At 34.9% G+C, this 12,049-nt stretch overlaps 1 protein-coding gene and 1 long non-coding RNA gene across 2 annotated transcripts; both read right to left on the bottom strand.

Annotated features, from left to right (window-relative positions):
- Nucleotides 1–122: 122 nt before the first annotated feature.
- LOC132738258 (phosphatidylinositol phosphatase PTPRQ-like) lies at nucleotides 123–11,954 on the bottom strand (the record flags this gene model as incomplete). The annotated part of the gene is given in 8 exon segments (XM_060725726.1): nucleotides 123–251; nucleotides 1,030–1,222; nucleotides 1,453–1,553; nucleotides 6,263–6,364; nucleotides 6,629–6,878; nucleotides 7,817–7,939; nucleotides 10,508–10,617; nucleotides 11,785–11,954. Coding segments are annotated over 8 exon segments (1,178 nt in total), but the record flags the coding sequence as incomplete, so codon positions are not given.
- Nucleotides 8,904–10,485, bottom strand: LOC132738259 (uncharacterized). Its single transcript, XR_009626848.1, has 2 exons — nucleotides 9,335–10,485; nucleotides 8,904–9,196 (listed from the first exon to the last, which is right to left on the bottom strand). It is a non-coding gene; the product is annotated as an uncharacterized LOC132738259 (long non-coding RNA).
- Nucleotides 11,955–12,049: the final 95 nt, after the last annotated feature.

Raw genomic sequence — 12,049 nt, 5'->3', positions numbered from 1 at the left:
CAAAAAGTGCAGACCATGATCAGACCTTGAACGGACAACAAAGATATGCCAACTCATCTTGGTCTGCACTGGTCCCACGGGTAGATTCTGTTGGCAATAGCAGGCTCAGGGTAAATTGTTACAGAAATATTGTAACTGTATAATAATACATACTGTCGGTTCCCCATTAGGACAGGACGCCTTCCAAGTTAGATTGCCACTGGACATATTAATTGGGTGGAAGGCAAGATCTTCTGGTTCTGCCAATTGATCTACAAATAAGTATACTTTCATAAAATTTAATGTTGTATTCTCTTATGTCAGATCCTATACAAATGAAGTACTTAAAGTTAATTTAACAAGAGGGCCATCATAGCCCTGAAGTTGCTCACCTAGCTTAAGAATGTAACATGGATGGGATACTTGTACTTACTATAACAGTTGTACAAACAATTTTCTTTCTATTTGTGTTTTAAATCCACACACTTTAAAAGTCATATAGAGAAATTAAGAGTATAAAGTGGAGAAGAAAAATTACCGACGTCCCTTGTGTATTATTTAAAAGACATGTCTGGCATTCTAACTACAACATACATGTAGGTTACAAATCATAGGTACACACCTTCATATGGCTGTATTAACCATTTCAAATTCCCTAATATTTAACCATCTAAAAACTGAATGCCTTAAACCATCTAAAACTTGACTTAATACCGTAAATATTACTTCCTAAACCTAATATTGCATCTAAGAGTTTTTTGTTTTGATTAGGTTTTACGTTACATCGACACAATATAGGTCATATCGCGACGTTCCAGCTTAACTGGTGGAGGAAGACCTCAGGTGCCCCTCCATGCATTATTTCAGGCAATTACAGGCACCTGAGTAGAACCACCCGCGTTCCGTAAGCTAGCTGGATAGCTTCCTCACATGAAAAAATCCATGTCCCTGTCGGGATTCCAACCCACAGCGGTGAGGGGCAAGTGGTATCTAAGAGTTAAAACATATCATCTCTAGTTATAACAAGCAGTCGTAAACAAAATATTTTACCATAGTATGTTGTTTCCGACTTCACCTCTGATAAAATACAGTTCCCGGGGGCGATCCTGAAATAGTACAACTCACACCCTCTCAGTCCATTGATTATTGTAGAGTTTGTATTCACTATCCTCTTCTTTGCGTATTGTGATACTTTATGTGAGTGTAAATTGTCCGGGTCATAGTCGTAATACACTGTGTAATTCTGAAACGCATGATTATATAACAATTTTCAAAGTATGAACAACTGTTAACAGTATCATTGATGTCTAAATCTAATCTATAAATAAATTAAAAAAAAACAACATATTTACCAGAATGCCTGATTGCTTAAGGGGCAAACTATGCTAACTTTATCACAAAAAAATAAAAATGTCTAAATAATAAGATTTTAAACTAATAAAATACAAATATATTTGAATTATCATATTATACCTCATTAGGGCTAGCTCCATCAGGAATTGGCCAAGATACCTTCAACACAGCAGGTGCTATCCATTCCACACTTATATTAGAGATTTTACCTATAGCAGCACCTGTACAACAACAAAACAAATGTATGCTGCTAACTTCAATTAAAATGTTAATAAAAGCAATATACCACTCTTGTTAGCTTTTAAATATGGCATTTTTATATACAGTAGAACTTTGGTAAATTGAAATTAAAGGGATTTGTGTAAAAACTTCGACAAATCGGGACTTCGTCTAATGAACCGGTCTTAATTTAATGACAAAATTTCAAGTATTTGTTGTAAACAAGAGAGTTACTAAACCAGTTTATAGTAAATATATCCCATGTGATTATCACGCAACACCAGGAAGTTCACAAAACGAATCTAATTTGTACTGTTTATTTTCAAATACAACTACGGCAATTTTAACAAGAGCCATGTCAACATGGCCATCCCCTGCCGAATGTGTTTGCTCATTGGAAGAATGTATATGTAGTAGAGCGGAATAATTCTATTTTAAGAGGTCTTTTGGTAATGAAAACTGATGGCTATAGTGATTACAGATTTGAAACCTATGTGAATACTGATGGCTGAAAATAACAAAGGGCAATTACTGAAAAATAATGCAGGGTAGGTTATCATTATTGTGTGCTGCATCCCTCCTCAGTAAAATCTATCCACCTATGAAGTTTCAAGTTGATACCTCAAATACTTTTTGAGAAAAAATTAAAGTATGAAAAAGAACAAAGGGCAATAACTCAAAAATTATAAAAGGTAGAGTTATCATTCTTGTGCAGTGCACACCTCCTGAGTCAGAGATCTATGCACCTATGAAGTTTCATTTTGATATCTCAAAGGCTTTTTGAGTTATGCTCTGGACAAAAATTAATTTTGAAAAATAACAAAGGGCAATAACTCAAAAATAATGCAGGGTAGAGTTATCATTCTTAAGCACTGCACTTCTCCTCAATGAGATCCATCCACCTTTGAAGTTTAAAGTTGATACCTCAAATACTTTTTGAGATAAGCTCTGGACAAAATAGCATGAAAAAAAAAAGGGCAATAACTCAAAAATTGTATAGGGAAGAGTTATCATTCTTGCGCACAACATTCCTCCTCAATAAGATCTATCCACCTATGACATTTCATGTTGATATCTCGAACACTTTTTGAGTTATGCTCCACTCAGGTGATAAAATTAGGTATGAAAAATAACAAAGGGCAATAACTCAAAAATTATGAAGGTAGAGTTATCATTCTTGTGCAGTGCACACCTCCTGAGTGAGATCTATGCACCTATGAAGTTTCATGTTAATATCTCATAGGCTTTTGGAGTTATGCTCTGGACAAAAATCAATTTTGAAAAATAACAAAGGGCAATAACTCAAAAATCATGCAAGGTAGAGTTATCATTCTTGTGCACTGCACTCCCCCTCAATGAGGTCTATCCACCTATGAAGTTTCAAGTTGATAACTCAAATACTTTTAGAGATATGCTCCGGACAAAAATGTCGGACGGACGGACGGAAGGTTGGACGGACGGAGACTATTTCTATATCCTCCGCCGAAATTTTTCGGCGGGGGATAATAATAACAATTAGAGCATATAATCATACGTGTGAACGCATACAAAGGCTGTTAGAACACATAGAGGATATTTGTTAAGTTCAGTGTAAGATCGGAATATATTTCACCGAGTGAGCACCAAAAGGTATATTTCACAAGTGGCGCAGCCACGAGTGAAATATGAACTTTTGGTGTTCACAAGGTGAAATATATTATGATCTTACACTAAACTAAACAAATTTTCTTTTTATTATATGCAAATAAACGTTTTAATAAGACATTAAACCTAATACTGAATGAAAAGCGCGCCAAATAATAATACAACATGACGTCATTTATGACGTCACGTCATTAAGTTGGTACCCAGTAATGTGCACGCCGGTATTTCACTTAAAAAAAAAAAGTTTGGGGCTTAAATTCAAAACAGTGAAATTATTAAAGTGGTAATTTCACTGTTTCAAACAGTGAAATTACCAGTTTTATATCACTGATATATTTCTATAAATCACCGAAAAGCATGTAATAAAATGCTGTATTATCAACACCTGTCACACAAGTTGATCGGAAATCATCTTCGCGTCCAGCAAAGGTGTGAAAAATGTCTCGAGATAGAAGGTGTGACTTCCACTTATTGATGGTAAATTGTACTTGATTTATTCTATACGAAGAAAACTTCGATACATTGAAAATATCGACACATAAAAACTTTGACACATGCATAGTTTTTTATAAAGATAATATACAGGGGAATAAATCAGAACTTTTGTTTGACCTCAACACATCATGAAATGACTAATCAAACTTCGAGTCATAGAAGTTCTACTGTATAGCAATATAATATATACATCTTACATTAACAAAGTAACTTCTTTTTATCTGAAACGGGTAAAAAGTGTGTAAAATATACTTTAAATGAAATTCTATATTTCAAATTCATATTGTTTTGAAAACTAAAACATTTCAGCTAGAGTTATAATAGAATTGAGCTGTGTCATGACAAAACCAACACTAGAACTATCACTAAATGTGATTAATACCCCCACAAGTCTGCTTCGGAAATGAGGATGTTACTAGTAACAGAATACCTTGTAATATAATTGAAACATAGAGTTATGGTTGTGGGCAATTAAAGATAATTCATATATGTTGCATTTCCTTTCAATGTGGTTGGCCATTGATGAAGTTTAATTGAATTAATCTGTAATAAGTCCAGAAAGACAAAGAAAAAGAACAAAGGGCAATAACTCTATAAATACTGAAGATAGAGTTATAGTTCTTGTGCACTGCACTTCCTCTTATTGTGCTTGACCATTGTATGAAGTTGTTTTGAATTCCAACCAGTATGTTTTAAGTCATGCTCCGGACAAGGAAAAGTATCAAAGGGCAGTAACTCTGTATTTTGTCAAAATGGAGTTATGGCTCTTGTGCACTTCCTTTTAATGTCCTTGACAACTATATGAAGTTGTACTGAATTCCAAACAGTAGTTTTCAAGTTATGTTCTGGACAAGGAAAAGTAACAAAGGGCAATAACTCTGTAATTAATCAAGATGGAGTTATGGTTCTTATGCACTGCACTTCCTCTCAATGTGCTTGACCATTGTATGAAGTTATAATGAATTCCAACAATAAGTCTTCAAGTTATGGTCCGGACAAAAAAAAAGCAATGGAAAAGTAACAAAGGGCAATAACTCTGTAATTAGTCAAGATGGAGTTATGGTTCTTGTGCACTGCACTTCCCCTTATTGTGCTTGACCATTGTATGAAGTTGTTTTGAATTCCAACCAGTAGTTTTAAAGTCATGCTCTGGACAAGGAAAAGAAACAAAGGGCAGTAACTCTGTAATAAGTCAAAATGGAGTTATGGTTCTTGTGCACTGCACTTCCTCTCAATGTGCTGGACCATTGTATGAAGTTATAATGAATTGCAACAATTAGTCTTCAAGTTATGGTCCGGACAAAAGAAAGCAATGGAAAAGTAATAAAGGGCAATAACTCTGTAATTACTTTAGATAGAGTTATGATTCTTATGCACTGCACTTCCTCTCAATGTGCTTGACCATTGTATGTAGTTATATTGAATTCCAACCATTAGTCTTCAAGTTATGGTCCGGACAAAAAAAGAAGGCAATAGAAAGCAACAAAGGGCAATAACTCTGTAATTACTTTAGATAGAGTTATGGTTCTTGTGCACTGCACTTCATCTCAATGTGCTTGATCATTGTATGTAGTTATATTGAATTCCAACCATTAGTCTTCAAGTTATGGTCCGGACAAAAAAAGAAGGCAATAGAAAGCAACAAAGGGCAATAACTCTGTAATTACTTTAGATAGAGTTATGGTTCTTGTGCACTGCACTTCCCCTTATTGTGTTTGACAATTGTATGAAGTTGTTTTGAATTCCAACCAGTAGTTTTCAAGTTATGCCACAGACAAGGAAAAGTAACAAAGGGCAATAACTCTGTAATTAGTCAAGATAAAGTTATGTTTCTTACGCACTGCACTTCCTCTCAATGTGCTTGACCATTGTATGTAGTTATATTGAATTCCAACCATTAGTCTTCAAGTTATGCTCCGGACAAGGAAAATGCAACGGACAAAAAAAAAGCAATGGAAAAGCAACAAAGGGCAATAACTCTGTAATTACTTTAGATAGAGTTATGGTTCTTGTGCACTGCACTTTCCCTTATTGTGTTTGACAATTGCATGAAGTTGTTTTGAATTCCAACCAGTAGTTTTCAAGTTATGCCCCGGACAAGGAAAAGTAACAAAGGGCAATAACTCTGTAATTAGTCAAGATAGAGTTATGGTTCTTGTACACTGCACTTCCTCTCAATGTGCTTGTATGTAGTTATATTGAATTCCAACCATTAGTTTTCAAGTTATGCTCCGGACAAGGAAAATGCAACGGACGTCTGGACTGACCGACCGACCGCCCGACCGACCGACCGACCACCGGGTGACTCCTATATACCCCCCCAAACTTCGTTTTTGGGGGTATAATAATGGGTTTGAGACCAGCATGGATCCAGACCAACCTGCGTATCTGTGCAGTCTGATCAGGATCCATGCTGTTCGCTATCACTTTCTCTACTTGTTATAGGGTTTGTAAGCGAACAGCATGGATCCTGATCAGACTGCGCGGATATGCAGGCTGGTCTGGAACCATGCTGGTCGCAAACCCATTATGTTGGTTTTGTCGTGACGCGGCTCAATTGATGTTAACGTACCATCTGTTTTACTGGAGATGTAGATTCCAGGTCCTGTCCCTGATACCTTGTTGTTAGGAGCAACAGAAAACGTGTACCACGACCCTGGACAAAGGTCCTCAACTAAAAAGATAATAATCATCATTCATATAATAAGACGGTGTAACATATCTTATCATAATGTTTTCAAATTATTGTATTATAAAAATACTGCTTCATGCTTTAATACTAAATATTCAAACTGCTTTCAAACAAATCCCTAAAGAAAACAGAATAACAAAGAAAAGATATCTTACTTTCTTTAAACATAAAACAATTCATTGACTAAAGCCTTATATTACAAATAATTTTTTATTGATCATGTATTCTTATAATTATGATACTTACCAACATAAGAAAGTGTTTTCTTATCAACAATGCGGGTGACCATATTTCCTAGCAGATTCTGATAATGTACCACATAATTGTTTATCTTTTCACCGTCATTAGCTGGGGCCACCCACGTCAGCTTGATGGAGGTATTACCAACAGGTGTTCCCTCCAAGTCCCCAACGTATGATGATATGCCCTCAATGCCAAATGTGATATTTTTCGGTTCAGTTTTTGCACCCTCGCCAACACTATCTACTGCAGATACCTGATGCCGAAAGAAAGTAAAACAGAACAATTAAAAAGTTATAAAATTTAATTGACAAACAACTCGCAAGCAAAATTAAGGTAGTCTTACTGTAATGCTTTCCTGCCAAAGAATTTCTTCTAACATCAGCCAGTCTCGTAATAAATTGGTCTTTTCCGGAACCATTATTTTTTCACAAGTTTCGGTATTCAATAAATCTTAACATATTAAAAAGGAATGCTTGATTGTAAATATATCTAATACCCAAGATTTTGAAAAAATAATGTCCCGGAAATAACCGATTTGCTACAAATATAGCCCATGTTAGAATATTTTGGCGGGAAAGAATTACAGTATGACTACCTTAATTTTTAATATCTAAATTCATATTTATCAAACTTCATTTATTTGCCTTTTGTTAGTTGTGAACTTACAAGAGCTTCAAAAAAGCATAACAGGTAATTATCACCAATATTGTTTATGTTATCAGCCACAAGAATATACTCAAATATAACAACCTTCCTTTTGCTTATTTGACTGACAGCTTCTTTATACAAGAGTACTATGATAGTATTATGAGTGAACAACCTAAAGCTGTTAAAATTGATCATGTATTCTGAAGGCAATAATCTTAACAACAAAGTCACAGATTTTCTTCAGTTCTTATCATACATTTATAGGAATTTGTTCATCCATATAGCAACAAAGAGAAGCTGACACAGACAGCATCTCTCAGCATTGAAGATTGAGTGAAGGTATAAAAAGGCAAACAACAACAACAAGTATATTTTTTCTTCACAAACTAGTTGGGTAGCATCCACATCAAAATATAATTTTTTTTTTCTGATTTCTAAGCTCAAAGCAATAGTGGATAGGGGAGGTGGAGGATCAGATTTTATTACAACATGTACAAATATAGGCCCCTCATAAATTAAACACGAGATTGTTAATCAACTTACCTGTACAAAATATTTTTGTCCGTTTACGAATGGTTGCTCATTTTCCAGGGAATCAAATGTGTACATGTTTTTCTTGGACTGTACACAGTAATGAATAGTCATGTTTGTCTTTCCAATACATACCTGCAATGTTAACAAATAGTTTCAAAATGAAGAAAGAAAAAAAGAACAAAAGTCATATAGATCTGTTAGCATCGATAGATCCCTACTCCGACCTTTTATTTGAATAACAATAGATTTAATCACAAATATTTACATGTGCTTTTTTATTAACGAATATTTTGTGGTGAAATTCTTTTTGTATCCAGTAATGTGATAATTAGAATGAGACAGGTCAGGGATCTATGCATTTCCCAACCAGCCCAAAAATTTATACAATTTCTATACTAATCACATACATATAAAAAGAAATTCTATTGAATATAGTTTAATGGTACTAAGCAATAATAAATTATTGACAAAAACAATTAAACTGTACCGCCCTTAACATCTTGAATGAACTTGTCTATCTTTACAATTAGACAAAACCATTTATCACTTTTATGGAAAAATTTACAATATGTAGTCACTGAACCATGAACAGTACAGACTATGATTAGACGATACAGATGTACCCCAAACTCCTCACAGTGATTACCTCCCTTGGCAGAATTGTAATCACTGCCTTAACAAATGTAACATGATGAAAGTCACATGACATAACATAGAAATTCAAATGTAAATATGGACCGTTACATAGAAAATCTAACGTCATTTTCCTCTTTCTGTTTTATTTTTAACTTTCATTTTAGTTTATCAAAAAATTATCAAAAGTATACAAAATAATGAAAAATAAATTCAAAAGCTAAAAAAATATAAAATATCAAAATATTGATAAAAATGTTTGTGATGGCAGAGATCTTTGTACTGATAAGGGGAGATCACTGCGTAGGAGATTGGATGTCCCCCGAGTGATCTTGGTCTGCACTGGTCACATGGATATGAATCTGTTGCCACAATCAGAGTCAGACAGAGAGTTAATTCAACATGAACCACCGCTAGGCGGAGCATTATATGCCCGAAAGTGTTTTTTTTTTAGTAAAGATGAAGCATTTGTAAGACATGGGACTAAAATAAAGTATTACCTCCTTCAAATAACAATCCTCCTTTGAAGTTTCAATATTGTGGTCCAAATGGAACTTTAAGTTATGTCCCAGAAACTGTTTTCAATTCTAAGGTAAAAGTGACCTTGACCTTTGACCTTGTGACCCCAAAATCATTAGGCGTCTTTTATCCAATATGGACAATCATACTATGAAGTTTTTGAATATTGTGGGCTGAATGGAACTAAAGTTATGCTCAAGAAACTGTTTTCAATTTCTAAGTAATAGTGACCTTGACCTTGTGACCCCAAAATCAATAGGGGTCTTCTACCCAATATGGACAATCATCCTATGAAGTTTGAACACTGTGGGCCAAATAGAACTTAAGTTATGCTCCGGAAACTGTTTTCTGTTCTAAGGTCATAGTGACCTTGACCTTTGACCTTGTGACCCCAAAATCAATAGGGGTCTTCTACCAAATATGGACAATCATCCTATGAAGTTTGAACACTGTGGGCCAAATGGAACTTAAGTTATGCTCCAAAAACTGTTTTCAGTTTTAAGGTCATAGTGACCTTGACCTTTGACCTTATGACCCCAAAATCAATAGGGGTCTTCTACCCAATATGGACAATCATCCTATGAAGTTTGAATATTGTGGGCCAAATGGAACTTAAGTTATGCTCCGGAAACCAAATTGCTAACGTTTTCAGTTTTAAGGTCATAGTGACCTTGACCTTTGACCTTATGACCCCAAAATCAATAGGGGTCTTCTACCCAATATGGACAATCATCCTATGAAGTTTGAATATTGTGGGCCAAATGGAACTTCAGTTATGCTCCGGAAACCAAATTGCTAACGGACGGACGGACAGACAGACGGACGGAAGGACGGACGGACGGACGGACAGACAGACGGACGGACGCCAGGGGGTATAACATAATATGTCCGAAATTCTTTCGGGCATATAAAAATGAGAATAATTACAATCTTGCAAACATAAGTTCAGAAACAGAAAGTTTTTTTCAAGTTTCAACATTACTTGTTAGCCAATATACATGTTTATCACTTAAAGCACAACGCAAAAGTGTAATAAACCCATTTAAGAAAAATGATATTACACTAGTGTAATAACACTTTGACAAACCGTCATTTGCATTATATACAAAAATAGCTTTAAAGCGCGCTAATGATAGCGCTACACTATAGGCACGTCAATGAAAAATTACTCTTTTTTTATGTTTTTACAGTAAACTGTTCTTATTTTATATATGTGGTAAATAGAATATTAGTTTTCTGTAAATTCATTACTAAATTTATTGAACTTGTTGAAAAAAACAATATTAAGCTTGCCAGAGGCTAGCATAATATGATTTTTCTCAACTTGTACAATAAATTTAGTACCAAACCAAATCTCATTCAATATCCTCTATAAATATGGCAAACTCTGAACAAAAAAATACAACTGAAAAATCTAGGACTACAGGGAAGTGTTATTATCTGACCTATAACAGTACAGAAAGCACCCGTTTTGAGTGACCACCTGTGTCAGGCAACTCCTAAAGGACACACTCCATTGTAGGATATAATGTAAATTTGTTCACTTACTTCAAAATAGAGAATCTCTCCTTTAAAAACTTGTGGATCTCCCCAATAAACTTCTATCGTCTGAGAACTAGTCGTGCTAGATACCCCAATATATCTCGGTACATCTGGCACTAAAATTATCAATAAACAAATGTGTTTGTAGTAACATTTCTACAGTATAAAAATAATAATTCATCACTTATTCAGCTAATTAGACAGGCATGTAAATATTTGATAAAACATATCTGATGAACATGCCTGAAAGCATCACTTAATCTACTAAAATAACAGTTGAATATTCTGTTATGGAACATTGTACCTAGCTATAAAATTTCATGTGTGTTAGGTTACAGGCACACTTTTAGTTAAGACTCTTCAGACATGACAACAACAATATTGTATGTCACAGTTCAGAACTGTTCACTATATAGGTGAGAAGATGTGTAAGCGGCCAGATAGCTCAGTCGGTAGAGCCTGGGAACAGTATTCCGAAGGTCGCGGGTTGGAGTCTTGGTCAGGCTGCATATTTTTCTCACCCTGTGACATGTAAAATACAAAGAACATGTTCCTCCACTAAAAGACAAGAAGGTACTTTCTTTATAATGTCTAAATGCCTGGGTCCAAGGTTATAAAGAAATTCTCTGAGCTTCAAATCTGATCTCAAGTATTTGATTGGTCAGAAATTACCGCAGAATGTTCACTATTGAACCAATGAAAATCCTGAGATTTAAGAGACAACTCAGAAAAAAGATTTTTAACCTCCAGGCCTGGTCCCTTTTCCTGAACCCTTAGTGCAACCTCTGGATTTTCATTGGTCAGAGTACATTCTTTGCTCGTCCAATCTCTAGATTTTCATTGGTCAGTGTACATTCTTTGCTCGTTTCTGACCAATCAAACACCGGAGATCAGAGATGATTCATTGATAATCTTAAACATAGAAATAAGCATCCTCTCTACTCTAAACGTCAAAGTTTCAACTCAATAAGACAGGAGGGTGTAACTCCTCTAAAAAGACAAGAAAGAATACCTCTTCATATGACAAGAAGGTCTTCATAAGATAAGAAGGTATGAACACATTTGCAGGTTTTCTAAATTCAAAATTTCACCATTTTCGTGTTTAAAAGTTCAATTCTGCTTAGGCCGATGCTAAGAGGGGTGGACAGGAACTTGCAGTTTTCAGTACCATCTCTATCAACATGTCAATCATACCGTGCCTGCAACATTTTCAATTTTGAAGTTTTTGGCTATCTTCAGGGATTTCGTTGTCCAGGTTTATGCAGACAGTCTAAATTACTTACCATCGTCTAGTGTTGTAACCTGGATGATCTTATATCTGTGAGTAGATGTTCCTACTGTAGCATACACTGTTATATAGTATGTCATGGCCGAATGAAGATGTGTCAAGGTGAATTTAGGCACAGTCAAATTTGTCTGATTGTTCGGAATGTTAGCTTGATGGAAGTATGCCCTAAAGAAAAAAATCATTCTTTCTGTATAAAATATTTCTGTGCTAAACAATGAATAACAAGCAAAGACTTCTTCAGATACCAATACACCAATTGA

Source organism: Ruditapes philippinarum, unplaced genomic scaffold (genome assembly GCF_026571515.1).
Source record: "Ruditapes philippinarum isolate M1 unplaced genomic scaffold, ASM2657151v2 ctg22021_1_1_1_1, whole genome shotgun sequence".
Taxonomy (NCBI): domain Eukaryota; kingdom Metazoa; phylum Mollusca; class Bivalvia; order Venerida; family Veneridae; genus Ruditapes; species Ruditapes philippinarum.
This window is presented reverse-complemented; position numbering and strand designations above follow the sequence as displayed.